The sequence below is a fragment of the Plasmodium malariae genome (genome assembly GCF_900090045.1).
Source record: "Plasmodium malariae genome assembly, chromosome: 5".
NCBI classification, from domain to species: Eukaryota; Apicomplexa; class Aconoidasida; order Haemosporida; family Plasmodiidae; genus Plasmodium; species Plasmodium malariae.
Genome location: NC_041779.1, coordinates 735,149 through 754,171, shown reverse-complemented (window position 1 = coordinate 754,171; position 19,023 = coordinate 735,149). Strand labels below are relative to the sequence as shown.

Sequence of the window (19,023 nt, the reverse complement as noted above, 5' to 3'; positions counted from 1 at the left end):
TGTATATGTGTTATTATAAGCATACATAAGCGTAATAATATTATGCATTACGAAAAAAGAAAAAATATTTTATTTTATCCTCTCTCATATTTATGTTGTCCCTCTTTGCTATTACTTACTAAACAAAAGATGACATTAAAAAATTAGTAAAACTATATCACGTTTTTAAAATTCGAAAAAAAAAGGAAAAAATATTTTCTTGTATGCCAAGCGTATTTTGGGCCATACTATTTTCCATTACATATTGGGGGTGCGTGTGTAAGCATATATATATATATATATTACCTTTAGTGTATATCTTACAAATGCATACATATGTACATACATACAAATGTACATACATACAAATGTACATACATACAAATGTACATACCTACAAATGTACATACATACATATAACGTACGTGTGCTCACACAAAAATAATGGTGCATTTGGTACAACTAAAAACTCGTCAACTCAAATTACTCTTTTGTTTTTTAAAAAATTGAATTGCTATATATTTAATATTTTACTTCTTTGTCATAACGAATATATAATGAACATTCAAAATGACAACTTAAAATGAAAATTTTCCAACGCGATATAAGTTAATTCGTACGGGCAGAATTCCTTTGAGAGAACAAACAAAAAAAAATTAAAATTAAAATATAATATAATAAAATATAATATAATAAAATATAATATAATAAAATATAATATAATAAAATATAATATAATAAAATATAATATAATAATAATATAATAAAAAAAAAAAAAAAAAAAAAAAAAAAAAAAAAAAAAAAGAAAAAAAAAAAGAAAAAAAAGAAAAAAAAAGTTCCATAAAATTAAATTACAAAGGTAGGGCAAAAATGATGAATTATTGTAAGAAAAATAAAAAAAAAATTAAAAAATTAAAATAAAAAATTGTAAAATATACAAAATATACAAAATATAGCAAAATATACAAAATATAGCAAAATATACAAAATATAGCAAAATATACAAAATATACAAAATATACAAAATATAGCAAATATACAAAATATAGCAAAATATACAAAATATAGCAAAATATACAAAATATACAAAATATACAAAATATAGCAAAATATAGCAAAATATAGCAAAATATAGCAAAATATAGCAAAATATAGTAAAATAAAAGCAAACAAAAGGAACAAACCCCGCATTGTAAAAACAATAAGAACCAGGCAAACTGCAAAAAGTAAAATAAAAAAAATAAATTAACTCGGAATATAAACTCTTCCTTTGGCAGTACAAAAATTTATGCACAAAAGTAGGAGCATTTTTGCACATTAAACATTTAAAATTTTACGTTTTTATTTTAATTAGCTTAAGGCATATATTTATATATATATATATATATATATATATATCGTGAATATTCTTGTATGCACATTGTACATTTAAGCGTGCGGCATACCGTCATTTATACGCGCCTAACATTACGTGCACAAGTGCATACATAACCATTTTATACCTTTCCATTTGCTAGTTCAAACAATTCGGTAAAATGAATGGCACTCCAGTAATCGTTGGTGGTATGAGAACACCAGCAAGGTAAGCATTTGACTATTTGCAAAAGACGCTTTTCCATGTTTGTAAGCATTAATGTATATACATACGTACATGTATAATTACACACTTTATTATCCCGATACTAATGAGACTTTTTTGCCACGTTAGACGAAGACAGAGTACAGGAGCATCCACGAGTAATGCAAAGCCAAGAGGAAGTGCTAGTGGAAATACAAACAGTATCGTCAAAGTTTATGGAGATGACTCCCCTGGATTTAAATTGTAATTTATATATGTATCCCAGTGTATTAACACGTATTGTACTTCGTGCATATTTGTATGTATCATATCTGTACGTATGTGCATATGTATATATATATGTAGTACTATAAGTACATAATCGTTCATATATATATTTGCACACAGAATGTATCTTCGTTGACACCATGTTAACACCGAATTTTCTTTTCCATATAGAACACCGCAAACCGTTTTAATTTCGACCCTCATTTTTATGGCAACTGTTGTTATCCTTCATATTATTAGCAAAATTTAAAGGAGTTAAAATACTTTGGAGTATTTGTTATCTCATAACAGAAAAATGAAAAAAAAAAAAAAAAATAAAATAAAATAATACGTATAGATGGACTTCCTTTGCACATAATTTTGAATGAAGACAAATTTTTTTTTTTTTTTTTTTTTTTTTTTTTAGTCCAGAAGAATCTTATAAAGTAACATGTATTTTCCATGTGCACGTATGTATGTGGGTACGTATTTATGTATGCTTATTAATGGAACATTAATTTTTAAGAACATTTTCTTTTCATTTGAAAGTATTTAGCAGGGTTTTGTGTTTATGTTTATGTTTATATTTATATTTTTCTTTCCCATTCTTTTTTCATTTCGTTTTTTTTTTATTTTTTCTTTTCCTTTTATTTTTCCGTTTCAGTTTCGTTTTCTTTTCCATTTCTTTTCCATTTCTTTTCTTTTTTTTTTGGTTATATTAAACTAAACAAGCGCGAATAAAAAATATAGAGAATAATAATCTTCCCCATCACGTATACTACATTTTAAGTAAACTTATAATATTCCTTTGTATGCGTTTAAAATATTCGAAAAAAATGCGTTAAGGAAAAAGGAAAAAAAAAAAAAAAAAAATTAACAAATAGAATGTACAAAATGGTGAGTAGAACGTAGAGAAATAAAAAACTTCTCTTTGAAAAGACATGTGTAAATCAATGTACTTACTTGTGAATACTTATAAGGGCCCATATTTTTATGTATCTTTTTAAAAAATAAATTGGTTTACTCGTGAAAAGATTTGTTCAATTCTTCTTTTAATACCATGTTTTGTTCAATAACTCTTTTTGCTTTTTCTAAATATAACGAGAAGTAACTGTCTATCCGAGGCATCTGCAACGGGAAGGTGGAACACGAATATAGGTTGATCAAAAAGAACAAAAATATATGTGTGAACGGGGATAAATGTGCATGAGCATATAGGCATGTACTTATATTATGCATATAACTTACCAGTTTCTCAAAATTTAAAACTTCCTCTTCGTTGAACCATGTCAATTTGTGGTTCTGGCTAAGCAGTGAAACGTAAACGTTAGGAATGATAAGGCAAAAGTGTACGTTCATATACACACATACATACGTACATACATACGTACATGCATACACATACATACATACACATACACATACATACGTACATACATACACATACACATACATACGTACATACATACACATACATACACATACACATACATACACATGTGCTCTTTGTCCACAGTTCTGCGCGCACTATATTTCTACGCCCGCATTTACTTTTGACATTGTTTACTTGTCAACGAAACATAACACTGGCTCATCTTTTCCATCTTCATCTCTTTTACCAATAAAAATAAAACTTCTTTTACCAGAAGGGAACTGACAAATAAAATATGTGTAGGCTTATGTGCATGTGTTTGCGTAAAACTTGACTATTACGACAGGATAACTAAAATGCACGATCTTGTACATGTCAATATGCACGTATACAAACATGCCAACATACATATGTGTGTACTCATTTTTGTGTAGTTATCAAATGAAATGGTTTATGGACTACCTTACCTTTATTGTCCTTATTTTATTTTTTGGAGGCCAATAAATGAATCTCTTACTAATTTGAAAGAGACCCATCATTACACTTCTTCACCGAAAGAGCATTGTGTTTTTACGAAATGTTATTGGTATTGTTTTCTTTAAATGGAAAGTAAAAAAATTTGAATAACTGCAAAATTAACGTTCTTTCGAGATGGGATTATCCTGTTATTTCTGTTACTCAAAGGTAGTAAAAATAGGAACGCGGACAAACAAAAATAAATAATAAAAAAAATAAAAAACAAAAAAAATAAAAAACAAAAAAAATAAAAATAAGAAAAATAAGAAAAAAAAAAAACATACACGCTTACATATATATGCGTACAAATTTATTTTTATATATATTTTACACGTGTGGTTATTTAATTATTATTTTTTTTTTTTTTATGGCTAATTATTCCACGATTTTATTTAAAAAAAAAAAAAAAAAAATTACAAGACTATTTCAAACGCGTGATATAACTGATCTTATAATAAACAAAAAATAATTGATATTCTTTTGGAAGTCTCTTTCCAAGTTTAGTGCATTTTGCTTGTAACACTGTTTGTCATACACAGTTGTTACCGTTGTATGCACATGTATTATGTATATATGAATATATGCGTAAATACACGCATGTATACATGAATACATACATACATACATATATACATACATATATACATACATACATACGTACATATATACATACATATATACATACATACATACGTACATATATACATACATATATACATACATACATACATATATACATACATATACATACATACATACATATACATATATACATACATACATATATACATACATATATACATACATACATACGTACATATATACATACATATATACATACATATATACATACATATATACATACATATATACATACATATATACGTACATATATACATATATACATACATATATACATACATACGTACATATATACATACATACGTACATATATACAAATAACAGTAAAGGAGAGGACGAAAAACCCTTTCCTTAAAAGAGGAATTGCATTATTCGGTGAAAGTACCACGTTTATCCTTTTTTTGTGGAAACTGAATTTTGTTTTGTTACAGTGAACTATGTGTACCTTTCCTAGAATAATATAACCATGCAATTAATTTTTCGAAAAAAAGGAGAGCACATTATACAAGGATGTTTTTGAAGATTAAGAGGACATGTTTAGAAGAAAAACTTGTTAACATAGTAAGTTATTCCTGTACAGAAACTTTTCAAAAACGCAAATTACGAACATTTAATGTAAGAGATAAATTAAGTAAAGTGCACACACAAAATGAAAAAATAGCTAATTTTGATGAGAAAAAAAAAAACCTGACCACTTCAGGTAATTTATTTGAAAGAATAAAAAAAGCAGATTTAAAACTGCTGAAAAGAATGGAAAACAGCATTGAGAACGACATTTATAAAAAGCAAGAGGATAAAAATAATAGTTATAATTTTGATAATACCAGGAGAGTACATTATGACGAATATGATAATGAAAAAATGGAGGAACTTGGGAACGACGAATTGAGGTGTAGTAAGAAAAATGTCGAAGAAATTTCTGACCAAGACAGGAAAAAAAAAAAAAAAAAAATTCCAGATGAATATAAATTCATATTCGAAAGGCCAAAGCATTATGCGGATATTAATGACGACCCTATTATAAGAAGACCAGGATGTATTATAGACATTAAAACTTTAATGAGAAATAATTGGACGTTCCCTGCTGTTGGATTTAACAGTAAGTTAGAGATACCTATATATAAATTTGAGACTGATAAACAGGACGAAGAAAATGGAAATCATCATGATCAACAAGATGGTAATTGTAATGTAAAATACATCTCGGTGCCAAATGATATATTCGGTTTGCCAATAAGATCAGACATATTACACAAGTGTTATTATTTTTATAGATCAGCATTAGCAGGATATACTGAAAGAATGCAGTTATATAAATGGGAATGGCCAGGAAGTACAAAAAAATATAGAAGTCAAAAAAAAAGTGGAAAAGCAAGAATGAATTGGAGAAAAACATGTGGTAGGTATTTAGGAGTTAAGAATCATCCTATACGGCCATTTGATCAAAGAACAAAAATTAATAGAAAACTTCTATGGAAAGGGATGAAAATTCTTTTATCAGCTAAATTTGCACAAGACCAAATTAAAGTTGTCGACCATTTTTTAGTTAAGTCACATAAAACAAAATATACAGTGAAATATTTACGAAATATTTTAGGGACAAATTGTAATAGTGCTTTACTAGTACATGAAGGGAAAACAGATATGAATGATAATTTTGCATGGGCTTGTGCAAATATAGCTAGTATAAAAAGAGAGAATGTTGAAGGGGTTAATATATATAATTTATTAAAATACAGATATGTTGTATTTACTTATAAAGCTTTAAAAAATATTATGTATGAATTGAAAATTTATCCTTATAAAATGAAATGGCTACCTACATATGCAACTCCAGATAATTCCAAAGCTCCTAAACCTCAGAAAGTGAAAAATTGGAATATTTTTTGGCTAGAAAAAAAAAAAAGAAATCAATTCTCCTATTTTGATAAAGATGCTTTAAAAAAAAGAATTCAAGAATGGAAATGGTCTAGTGATCTCAAGGGTCCTTTGAAAGTTAAAAAACATGATCCTTACAAAAATTTTATCTTAACTAAATTTCAATGCAACGACCCCCCTCCAGAATATATTAGGTATGAGTACTTATTTAATGTAGACAAAGAAGTTGATAACGTATATGACGACAGCGAAGGAAATTTTCCCTTGGTTGATGAAATATTACATGACGATGAGTGTTTGGGTTACATTTCTGATCTGTCCACCCCCTTGTGGGAATTAAGAGGTAATTAGGAAATTAAAAAAAAAACAATAAAATAAAGAAAATTAAGTGAGTAAAACAAAATGAATAAAACAAAGTGAGTAAAACAAAGTGAGTAAAACAAAATGAGTAAAACAAAATGAGTAAAACAAAATGAGTAAAACAAAGTGAGTAAAACAAAGTGAGTAAAACAAAATGAGTAAAACAAAATGAGTAAAACAAATGAGTAAAACAAAATGAGTAAAACAAAATGAGTAAAACAAAATGAGTAAAACAAAATGAGTAAAACAAAATGAGTAAAACAAAATGAGTAAAACAAAATGAGTAAAACAAAATGAATAAAACAAAGTGAGTAAAACAGAACGAATAAAACAAAGTGAGTAAAACAGAACGAATAAAACAAAGTGGATAAAAATGGTAGAAATTTTTTATTGGGGGGAATCACCTGTTGATTTGGTTTTGTTAACCCATTTGGTGCTTCTCTGTACAGTACAACTTTTCCCCTACGGCATGTACACATCAGCACCGTTTGAGCGCACATTTTTTATTCTCTAATACATTTGTAATTTTGCTAACATGACAAACTGTTGTTATGCCTTCTTACCATGTGTATACATCCAAAATAGCGCATTTGTGATATTTGCTTTTCCTTTGCTCCAATATGAAAGAAAATTACATGCTCATAGTAGCACCTCGTGTGTGTATATGTACATTTACATGTACAAGTAAGCACAAAAGAGCGACTTCCCTGCAACTGCAGATATATATATATATATATATATATATATATATACTCCCATTTTTGAAAATAATTTTTCAGAAAAAAAAACTAAGGAACTGGAAGACAAAGATAAGGACGATGAAATGATAACTGATGAAAACACTTTGGGCAATGGAGAAAGAGAACCCGAAGATGAAGAAGGACGAAGTGAGGACTCGGATAACGATGCGGATGAAGACGAAGACATGGCATTGGACGAGGAAAACTTTGACAATTTAAAAAAATATTAATTTTGATAATACTCGCTATTGAATATAAGGAAATGTAAGTGCCCTCCTCCTTTTCCTCATTTGTGTCCACACTTCCATTTTGTAAAAAAAAAAAAAAAATGAACATATACATAAACATATGTTCCGAAGTTTTATTATTTTCGAACGATTAGTATATGTTAGTAAAATGTGTAAAATGTAAAGTGGGGGGAAACGAAAAAAAAAAAAAAAGGATAAGGTTAGGGGGATTAAAGTATAGCAGTTTTATTTGTAGTCACAATTGCAGTTATAATTACTTTATTTTTTTTACTTTTTTTACTTTTTTTACTTTTTTTACTTTTTTTACTTTTTTTACTTTTTTTACTTTTTTTACTTTTTTTACTTTTTTTACTTTTTTTACTTTTTTTATTTTTTTTATTTTTTTTATTTTTTATTATTTTTTATTATTTTTTATTATTTTTTATTATTTTTTGGAGCTATATTTGCGTCGGAATAATAATGGGGGTGTGACAACTACACATCGACATTAAGTATGGTGCTAACGTTTATGTAACATATAAATTATCTACATCCCTAAAAGCACTGCTGAAATTTTTCCATAGCTTCATCAACTTTCCATCCTTTGACTTTTTTCTTTTTTAGTTTTCAATTTTTTTCCTTTTTTAGTGACCCCCTTTTTCCCCCTTTTAATCATCCTACTTTTTGAGAAATTTGTCTGAACAAAATTTATGTAATCATAAACATTTAGCAGACTTATTTTCATCTTATCAATTGCTATTTGTCTTCTTTTTAGCTGTACTTTTAACACATTTATTATGTTATTAATGCTTTGATAATATCTTAATTTAGCTAGTATATGAAATAAATTTATATGCACTTTTATTAAATTTTTTATTTTGGTTTTATCATCTTTTCTACTGTTCACTATGTCGTCAAATAAATTAAAAAAACAGTCTTTATACATTTTATATAATCTAATAAATTCTTCTTTTAAATTTTTTTTTTCATCATATAACAATTCGTCTGGTTCCAATTCTTCAATTACTCTTTCAGTATTATAATTTAAGCCAAAAGAACTATAATTATTTTTTAAAGCTATAGGTGGGGGTCGACCAAATAAGAGTTTACATTTATTTTCATCATATTTTTCTTTTATGTACGAGCTATCGGCTTCAATCAATTTCACATTTACATTTTTATTAATATCATACACATCATACATTTCCTGAATTTGTTTTATAAAACAGGGATGTTTACCATCCTCAGATTGATTATTTTCCTTCGTACTTCTGTTTGTTTCAATTAATCTGTTTATATCGGAGCCTACATCTGCGTACTCTTTGTAGTAATACGGGGGAGGAGGGTACCCTGAAACGTATTTTTCCGTCATATTGTTTTTGTACTGTTTTAAAAAAAAAAAATAAAGCTCATAAATAGGAAGTCTCAAAAATGGTAAGTACGTCAGCAAGTAGGGCCAGAGGTAGGAAAAAAAAAAAAAAAAAAAAAAAAAAAAATATATATATATATATATATGAACAAGTTAATATATATTCAGCGAAATTAAAAAAAAAAAAAAAAAAAAATTAACGCAATTTTGACGGTACACGCGAAAAAATGAAAGAGGGAAAACGTTTTGTTAGTTCATGATCGCCATAATGGAAAGTTGCTGCGCGCGTGATATGTAAGAAGTGGGAGTATACTTGTATGCATATACATATGCATGAGCACATATGTATGTAATGTTGTTAAATGACACAAAGGGACTCGTTAAAAAAGGTATGTTAGATTTGAAGTTGATTTTCGGGGAATTAAAAAAATAGAAAAAGAACGCGAAAATGAGCTGCGCACATATATATATATACATGCACATATACTTGTACATATATGAATGTACATATATACATGCACTTTTCCACATTTTGTATGTGCGCATATCATTCGGATAAATGATAACCCTTCCGACACAACAAAGTGAGCACCTAGAAGAGAACTCTCAAAATTGGCATACGACCTTGCCGATGTTCAGATTGTTTTCAATTATGTAATGCGCCTTTTCCACTTGCTCAATATCTAGCACTTGATATATATAGGGTTTCAAAATTTTGTGTTTTAGGAGAGGGAATAAATTATATTGAAAAGAGTTTATTAACTCTTCCTTGTATATATCGGATCTATCATAAAGAGTAGTATTAAGTAAAAGAATTCTTTTATTTATTAAATGAAATAAATTAAAATTATTTACCTTTGCTCCACTTAATAAACCATATAATATCCAGACAGTGTCATATGTACATATTTTGATGTTATTTTCAAACATACTCTTTCCGATACAGTCGAATATTAAATTAATTTTTTTTGTTATATTTAACACACTATCAACAAAATTTTCTTTATTATGAAATACGTAATCAGTCGCTCCTACTTCTAGAGCTTTTTTGGCTTTCACTTCATTTGATGTAACTGCAATAATTTTATTAATTTTTAGTATGTTCCTTTTTTTTTCAAAATTCAATAGCTGTAATAAATTTATACCAACGCTGCTTAGAGAGCCATAAACCAAAACGTTCACTTCTTCATTTTGAAAGTAGTTATCAGTTATTCGGTTGATGCTTTTTATTCTTTCTTCTTTGACAAATTGTTTGAAGTGATGGCCTCTGTCACTGTTTCCTTTATCAAGAGAAGTTAGTTTATGTGAGTCCATTCCCTCGCCATCAACTTTCTTGTCCTTTCTGTCCATTCCCTTGCCATCAACTTTCTCATCCCTTCTGTTCATGCCCTCGCTATCAACTTTCTCATCCCTTCTGTTCATGCCCTCGCTATCAACTTTCTCATCCCTTCTGTTCATGCCCTCGCTATCAACTTTCTCATCCCTTCTGTTCATGCCCTCGCTATCAACTTTCTCATCCCTTCCGTCTATCCCCTTGCCATCAAATTCGTCGTCACTTCTGCCCCTCTTATTTATATTTTCCACACCCGTGATAATATCCTGACCAATTAAGGGAAACCTTGCAATGTAATAAATTAATTTGTACGCTGTTAAGAAACTCTCTGGTAAACTTGCAGCTTCGATCATTGACATAGTAGTATTATTGTCTATTTTCATGGTATGCTTCGAATTAGCTAGTACATATTCACAGTATCCATTATATTTTAATAGGGAACAAACTCGATCATTTTTCTTAAAACGTTCACAATTCGATTCTTCAATAATTCCACTAATTTCTATTCCCAAACATTTATTTCTTGGGAAATGTGCATATTTATTTTGTTTTATTAAAATATCAATTCTATTAATACCTGATGCGCAGACTTTTATCAATAGGTCGTTTTCATCCCTACAGTGATTTCCTTTTTCTAACATAGGTTTTTTCAAACAGTCGCTGAAGACTAACTTATTTACTCCTTTCAGCAAAATTCCCCTCATATGAGCCAAATAGCAGATTTGCAAAAAGTCAGAGGAAAGAGGAAAAAAAAGTTTTGCTGCGTCGCGTGACCAAAAGCTCAAAAAAAAAAAAAAAATATATATACATACATACATACAAATATAGATACAAATATACATACAATTATACATACAATTATACATACAATTATACATACAGTTATACATACAATTATACATACAATTGTACATACAGTTATACATACAATTATACATACAATTATACATACAGTTATACATACAATTATACATACAATTATACATACAATTATACATACAGTTATACATACAATTATACATACAATCATAATTATACATACAATTATACATACAATTATACATACAATTATACATACAATTATACATACAATTATACATACATTATACATACAATTATACATACAATTATACATACAATTATACATACAATTATACATACAATTATACATACAATTATACATACAATTATACATACAGTTATACATACAATTATACATACAGTTATACATACAATTATACATACAAATATACAAACACACTTTTACGTACATATAAACAAACTTATACTCACATGTACGCACATGTGTAGAGCAAAATACGCTTTACAATAACAGCTACTTATATGTTTCCTTTTTTTTTTTTTTTTTTGGCGTTTTCACCTTCAACATTATTCCCCCATTGAGTACCAAATTAAAAAAAATAGAATTGAAGATACGATAGCATAACATACTGAACTTCTAAGCGAGAAGTTGGCAATTTAAGAGTAAAGATGGGAAAAATAAGAAAAGAAAAGGAAAGAAGTGAACGTGATCGAACGAATTATTCTGAACAGTTAATTAGAATTGAGAAAATATTCTGAACGGGCAATGTAAATTGAAGGAAGCTATTCCGAACAGGCAATGTATATTGAAAAAAGTGCAAGTTGAATGTCGACATCCCCCCTTTTGACGAAACGTAGCACTCATATGTGTTTGTTCTACCCCTTGTTGAAACTCATTGTAACTCGCAAAGTTCTTAAGACATATTAAAAAATGCACAAAAGTAGTAACACCCTTAACCTACATGATGAGTATAATTTACAAAGAGAGTTAGTAAAACTGCGAAAGGTTTTTATAAATGTATTTACGTTTGAATTATTTTATATGAAAAACTTAAAATTAAAAAATAGCTATGTAAAAATAATAAAACATGAAAACAGAACAAAAAACTGCTTTAATGAGTTAAAAAAAAAAGGAAAAAAAATTAACAGCAAATTTAGGAAAGAACATTGCGTAAAACAAAACAATCGTCATGGCACTTTCGAATTAAACAAAAATGTGTGTTTTATAGAAAAAGAGATTTTAAATAGATCCTTCTTTAACATAAATATTAAAAACTCCAATTACGATATTAAGGAAAAATATCTGTATCTTTATGACTTGTTCAGGCGTTTTTGTTCAATTATTAGGAAAAGACGGAAAAATGCACACAATGAGGAAACTTTTTTTTTTGATGCTTTTTTTATTAAAAAATTTTGCGCATTTCTAAATTCCCTTGTACTAGATAGCAAGAAAAATGTATACATTTATTCTGTAAGAAGAAACATACAAAAATGTGTATGTGTTAATGAGAAATGTGAGCGTGTTGGAGAGAAAAAAAAAAAAAATATATATATGCCCGAAAGATGGAGGCATTATGATGTCTATCTTAGTAACAAAAAAAAGGACGTTACTAATGAAATTAATAAAAAAGGAATAATCTTTTTGAATGCAATATATTGTGTTTATAAGTTTACTTCATGTAATTTTTCCATTGATAGAAAAAGGAGTAAGCAATGTAGTACACCTTTCAAATGTAACAATAGCAAATATAATATGTTGAAAGTTGATGTAATACGTGTAAATTACATTATTAAAAAGCTTATTTATAACGATTTTTACTTTAACATTTTTAATTCTATATATTACTCAATAATAAATAAAAACACGATGATTATGACTGATTCGTTGTGCTCGTCCTCTACGTTTTGCAGTTGTGAGAATATGAAAAAAGCTGAAGACATGAATACAGAAAATCACTGCTCAAACGGAAAAGAAGTTTTAAATGATGAGCATTATATTTACTATTTTTTTATTTGTATTAAAATACTTTTTAACTCTTTTAATAATTTTCCTAAATATAAGGAAAAAAAAAAATTAATTAGCGATAATTTCTTTCTATTTAAAAAGTTGAAAACGCTATTAAAAGAAAATGTGCAAAACGTTTTATACATAACTGTAGTAAATATAGAGAGGATATACACTCAGTTGTCACTTAGGTATATATTCAACTTATTTCTTTTTTATTTTGCATTTTTAGACATCAATTTTTATGTTTGTGTTTCTTTGGTTTCTAAACAGTGTAGTTTAACGCCTGAAGAGCGGCAATTTTGTAGGTTTTTCAAAAAGGGAAAGGAGCTCAGGAATCCATTCCGAAGTAAATATGACTGTTTTGGTGTACCTAACGATGTTAGCGTAGGGGTCCTTAGTGGGGATAGCATTAGCGTGGATGGCCTTAGCGGGAATAACATTAGCTTGGATGGCCTTAGCGGGAATAACATTAGCTTGGATGGCCTTAGCGGGAATAACATTATCGTGAATGGCCTTAGCGGGAATAACATTATCGTGGGTGGTGGTAGTGAAAAGTGGGAGACGACACCTTGTACCGTGAGCTCTCCTAATAACGTGCTAATTTCTCATATCATGTGCTTCTTCTGCTCATATGATTTGTTGAAAAAGGAAAATTTAAATGCACGAGAAAAAAAGAAATATTTCATTTTTGTCATATTATATATTCTGTATCACAACTATATAAGCGTTATTAAAAAGGAGGAAAAAGAAGAAAGGCGTGAATCCTTTTTAAGCTATTATTTTGAGAAATATATGAAAAAAAAAATTTTTTTTAAAAAATATAATTTTTCATATTCAAAATTTGGTAAAAAAGCAAAAAGTGGTGTACACCATGAACATTGCAGAAGTTGCTATTTTAGTAAATGTCAAAAAAAAATTCAAAATAATTTCGCACGTTGCTTTAAAAAGATGAATAATAAATGTGTTTATATAAAACATTTTGATAGTATATTAAAGACAGAGAAGACAAGGAAGCCAGATTGCATAGCACATACAGCAAGCATGTCTCATATAGAGGAGCACTTAAATAGTAGCGGTGCTATATCGAATGGAAATTCTCAAATTAGCAAAATAGCAGTTCGAGTCTACAAACGAAATGAAGAAAAAAAAGTACTGAAAGAAAGTCAACTGTCTGATGACTTACGACTCATTTCATATGAGGAAAATGTGAATATAAGTACATGTAATTACTGCAGTAATAGCATATGTAGCGGTTGTATAAGTAATCCAAGAGTCGTATATGGAGGAGGAATAAATAACTCGTATTATAAGAGGATAACATGTAAAGGAAAAAAGTTGTATTGGGGAAATTATTCATATAGTAAATTTTACGAATTGAACTGGGCAAAAATTATAGATGTAGATGAAAAAGTAATGGAACTCACAAGCATAGTGGACGAGAAGTGGGCACATAACAACAATGACAATAATTCATATGATTATATAAATGAAAAAATAAAAATTTTTTTGGAAAATTTGAAAACCTTTTTGTTTCCATTATTAAAGAAGGTGTACAACACAAGTGTTGTGTATATAAATGTGTACATTTATTTATTTATGGTTCATTCTTTTCATTTGTTAGAGAAAAAGAAGAAAGTTGAACATAATGAAGAATTGAAAAGAGAGAAGATATTAATTAATAAAGGAACATATCTTTTCCTTAACCAATTAAGCAATAATTTTTGTAAAAAAAAACAACATATTTGTTGGGAAAAAAAGGACCTGACATGTTCAGGTAATTTTATCACAAAATTGACCTTATACATATATTGCAAATTGTTAGGTTTTTTACACAGTAGTAACAAAAAAAGGGTAATTTTAAGTACTGGGGAAAATAAAAAAAAAAAATTTTACTTAAATAGTAATATATATAATTTTAAGATATGGCCTATTCGACTATTATGCAAGCTGCTTAACTCTGTGGATGTATATGCATATGCGTACAAGGAAAGTAAGGGGGAAAAATGTTTTCCCCTAATAGGTGACAAAGAGATCAGTTGCGTTAGAAGCACTTGTAATAAGTGCTTATCCTGCACAAGTTGTAATGCTTTTTCTTGCTGTATCTACTGTGATAACTGCATGGAAGGATTATTTACCCGATTTTATTCTCTGTATATAAAAAAAGGGGAAAATCTTTCAATACAAAATAGAAAGAATATATTGAAAAGAAAAAGACTGCAGAGATACATATGTAAATTATCGAGTAAGAATACAACTGCAAAGAGAAAAACAAAAGCAGGGTCAGACAATCTGATAGGTAAGTACATAACACTACTATACAGTAATGTGAACGCATTATTTCCTAGTATTTATGTATATGTAAATGAAGAGGACTTTTATGTACAAATGAAAAAAAATTTTATTATTTTTAACCTCAGAATGGGGGGAAGAACAGGATGTGAAAGTGTAAATGGAAGTGGAAGACATAATGTTAACTTAGGTAATGTTTACTATTTACTGAACGGAAAGAAATATTTCGTTTTCGAGAAATCATATATATTAAAAAAAACATATAAAATAAATTATGTTAATATATGCTTACTATTTTATAGACATTGCTTTTTCTTTTATAATTATAACCCTTTTATTTTTACCTATCTCTTCAATAATATATACTGTATATGTATAAAATGCTTAAGTAAATATTTAATTGTAAATGATTGTAAGAAAAAGATAATTAGAGAGGTAAATCATGACTGCTTTTACAAACAAAATGGTATCCTCATAAAAAATAGGAATAATGTTCTCATACGTAATTTCTATTTTTTTGTTTTCTTTCTGCTAATACGTTATCATACTTTGATAGGAAATGTTAATCACGCAGGTTTGCAGGTAAATAAAAAAAAAAAAAAAAAAAAAAAAAAAAAACATGTACACATATAAATTTTTTATGTTCAAGTAATGTAGCGGCAAGTTTTCACAATACTGCTTTTTGTGAAATTACATAATTACATAATTATAATATTAGTGTGTAGAGGCATCCATTTAAATGCCTGACATGCACTTGTATCTTTAGCTGTCTAATTATATGCATGTATGTGCCCTCCAAACTTGCTTCATTGCTCTATGGTTACATTGCTACGTTGCTCCACTGCTACATTGCTCCATTGATCCATTGATCCATTGCTACGTTGCTTCATTGCTACATTGCTACATTGCTCCATTGATCCATTGCTGCATTGCTACGTTGATAATTCTCATTGTTTTTTCTTTTGTTCAACGTGCTTAGAGCTGCGTACCTATGAGGATAATGCGAATGCTGCGAAAAAAAATGGAAATAAAAAGAGAATGTTTTTCTTCCCCTTTTAATGCTGTTTTAAAGAAATATTGTTCATTTTTTTCCGATATTGATATATTTTTTGGTAGCTCAGGGGATTTCTTTAAATTACATTTGCGTAGCGGGGCGTATGAAGTCAATCCTCCTTTCGACATTTCTTTGATTAATAAGTTAATAATATACATTTTATGCAATTTAAAAAAGGAAGAACAGGAATTAACTTTTTTTTTGATTATTCCATTTCTCAAAGACAAGAATTATTTTTATGAGTTATTATTTTCCTCTCCATATGTAATCAGTTGCTTCTTATTAAAACGAAATTTCTACACATTTTCAACAAGACTATTTGAAAGCAGGTAAAGAGAGAAATTTAATGCAACTCCAAATGTTGCTCTGAAAAAAGCGCATGCACACAATTTCTGAACGCATGTATTTGTTGTGAATTTTTTATGTACTGTTCATAATTTTACATTTCGTAAATTGCATTCTCGTGTGTTACTTTGGAGTGATACTACTTCTCATTACTTGGGGATACTCCTAGTTCATATTGCCTGTTCATGTTATTTTCACAAATTATTAGCTAGCTATTTTCCAATTATTTGCAATTTTTTTTTTTTTTTTTACTTTTTAGGGAAGAAGAATACATATCAACTTGTGACTGCTTTGTTTTTATTTTGCAAAATGAAAAAGCTAAATTTCAAAAAAGGATTAGTAAAAAGACTGTATTGAAAATAAAGAGGTTATGGGAAAATTTAAGACATATTTAACAAAAAAAAAAAGGAGAAAAAAAAAAAAAAAGAAAAAAAAAAGGTAAATAAAATGAGCTAAAATATATGACTGAAAAAATAAAGCTACATAAATGAAATGATAAATCAAGCAAAATTTACGAATGAAAAAAATAGTAGAAAGCTTCAAAAAATTAATTTTCATTAACTTGCATTAATATCTTGAGGTTGCCACTTTTATATAATTATCTCTGTTTTACTTTTTGCACATGTCTTCATTCCTCGTATTATTTAATGCATACACAGATAATACATGTGTATAAATCCCTTTTGTTTGTTTGTTTGTTTGTTTGTTTGTTTGTTTGTTTGTTTGTTTGTTTGTTTGTTTGTTTGTTTGTTTGTTTGTTTGTTTGTTTGTTTGTTTGTTTGTTTGTTTTTTTTTTTTTTTTTGATGTGCACAATATTGCCTTCTGTTTAACTGAATATTAACGTACTGTTTATGGTTGGAACTTTACATTTTGTTAAAGTAACGAGGAACAACAAATTGGTATGTGTACGTACATACCTACTCACATACATGCATATGTATATGTATAGGAATACATAACAACTAGCTGAAAAGTCCTCATTTAATGTCAACTTTGTCTAAACACTCCCAGTACGATATGCTGTTCCCTCTTATCACAACCACACCTATATCAATTTGCTCTTCCTTTTTTATCTCGACCGTATTATCTAACACTAAATTCATAAACGTGTCATAACCCCTAAGCACACCGACGATTAGTCTGTTACCATTTAGATAAACTACGAACAAGTGGGCAAAAAACATACGGAAAAGGAGAAAAAAATGTGAACGAAAAATTGTTTTGGAAAAAACGATTTTCAAAGTTATACAGTATATTTCCTTTGATCATCTCTTCATTCTTCCATTCCTCGTCATTATATACATACACATATATATATATATATATATATATCACATCGTATCGTCCCATACGCGTATGGGCTCATATTAGTATACATTCATCACATTCAAAAATTTTAACTATTAAATGCTTACTTTGTAATCTCTTTTCCATGAACTTTCGAAAATCCGATGCTGGGCCTGCCTTTCCAACTGTCAGAGTCATGTTGCCTTTTTTTTTTTTTTTTTTTTTGTATTTTGATGTTTTAAAAAATTAAATATATAATTTTTTTTTGTATACCTTTTTTTGCATATTTTTTTATACTTTTTCTGTGCTTTTTTTTTTTATACTTTTTTCGTAATATTTTTTTTTGTAATATTTCTTTTTATACGTTTTTGCCTTTATATCTTTTAGCTTCTATTATTATGTGTTGTTATTTTATTTTACTTATACTTTTGTGAGCATAAATAATACATATTACATGTTACTACTCATTGTTTAAAAATATATGTACGCTATTCTTTTATATTTATTATTTTTTATGTGCTATGTAACGGTAATAAATTATCTGCACAATTATCTTCATTTTATATTCATTGTAACCATACTAAAGTAATTTTAAAACCTATATTGCTATTTTTTTTTTTTTTTTTTTTAACTTTATATATATTTATCATATTCTTTCATATTGTGATATGTTTTCTTATTTTGCCAATTTGTTTACATTTTGTTGTTTTACTATTATATTGCATATTGCTTTTTTTTTTTTATTATTTTATTTTAATTTAATTTTTTTTTTATTTCATTTTAAATCTGTTTTAATGGTGTTGCAAAAAAAAAAAAAAAAAAAATAGAAAAATGAAAAAATGGTAAAATGAAATATAAAGAGTAACATAACTGTAGACATAAAGGAAAGAGATACTATTTTACTAATATGTTTGAAGCTCAATAAGGTACTTTTAATGTACCACTTTTATCCGGCTGCGTGATATTCCAATTTTTC

At 27.8% G+C, this 19,023-nt stretch overlaps 7 protein-coding genes across 7 annotated transcripts; 3 read left to right on the top strand and 4 right to left on the bottom strand.

Annotated features, from left to right (window-relative positions):
• Positions 1-1,514: 1,514 nt before the first annotated feature.
• Sec61-beta (protein transport protein SEC61 subunit beta, putative) lies at positions 1,515-2,075 on the top strand (the record flags this gene model as incomplete). The annotated part of the gene is made up of 3 exons (XM_029003443.1): positions 1,515-1,561; positions 1,688-1,801; positions 1,997-2,075. The coding sequence occupies 3 exons, from the start codon at positions 1,515-1,517 to the stop codon at positions 2,073-2,075; spliced, it is 240 nt and encodes a 79-aa protein (XP_028860389.1).
• A 749-nt stretch (positions 2,076-2,824) lies between these two features.
• PmUG01_05024200 (conserved Plasmodium protein, unknown function) lies at positions 2,825-3,715 on the bottom strand (the record flags this gene model as incomplete). The annotated part of the gene is made up of 4 exons (XM_029003442.1): positions 2,825-2,932; positions 3,053-3,110; positions 3,372-3,457; positions 3,644-3,715. 4 exons carry the CDS (start codon positions 3,713-3,715, stop codon positions 2,825-2,827), a joined length of 324 nt encoding a protein of 107 aa, XP_028860388.1.
• Positions 3,716-4,844: 1,129 nt separating this feature from the next.
• Positions 4,845-6,563, top strand: PmUG01_05024100 (mitochondrial ribosomal protein L4 precursor, putative; the record flags this gene model as incomplete). The annotated part of the gene is made up of 1 exon (XM_029003441.1): positions 4,845-6,563. One exon carries the CDS (start codon positions 4,845-4,847, stop codon positions 6,561-6,563), a length of 1,719 nt encoding a protein of 572 aa, XP_028860387.1.
• A 1,565-nt stretch (positions 6,564-8,128) lies between these two features.
• On the bottom strand, positions 8,129-8,911 carry MED7 (mediator of RNA polymerase II transcription subunit 7, putative; the record flags this gene model as incomplete). The annotated part of the gene is made up of 1 exon (XM_029003440.1): positions 8,129-8,911. One exon carries the CDS (start codon positions 8,909-8,911, stop codon positions 8,129-8,131), a length of 783 nt encoding a protein of 260 aa, XP_028860386.1.
• Positions 8,912-9,514: 603 nt separating this feature from the next.
• Positions 9,515-10,945, bottom strand: PmUG01_05023900 (zinc-binding dehydrogenase, putative; the record flags this gene model as incomplete). The annotated part of the gene is made up of 1 exon (XM_029003439.1): positions 9,515-10,945. One exon carries the CDS (start codon positions 10,943-10,945, stop codon positions 9,515-9,517), a length of 1,431 nt encoding a protein of 476 aa, XP_028860385.1.
• Positions 10,946-11,994: 1,049 nt separating this feature from the next.
• On the top strand, positions 11,995-17,154 carry PmUG01_05023800 (conserved Plasmodium protein, unknown function; the record flags this gene model as incomplete). Its single annotated transcript, XM_029003438.1, has 3 exons — positions 11,995-15,942; positions 16,340-16,743; positions 17,019-17,154. 3 exons carry the CDS (start codon positions 11,995-11,997, stop codon positions 17,152-17,154), a joined length of 4,488 nt encoding a protein of 1,495 aa, XP_028860384.1.
• Positions 17,155-17,737: 583 nt separating this feature from the next.
• On the bottom strand, positions 17,738-18,245 carry SNRPG (small nuclear ribonucleoprotein G, putative; the record flags this gene model as incomplete). Its single annotated transcript, XM_029003437.1, has 2 exons — positions 17,738-17,919; positions 18,176-18,245. 2 exons carry the CDS (start codon positions 18,243-18,245, stop codon positions 17,738-17,740), a joined length of 252 nt encoding a protein of 83 aa, XP_028860383.1.
• Positions 18,246-19,023: the final 778 nt, after the last annotated feature.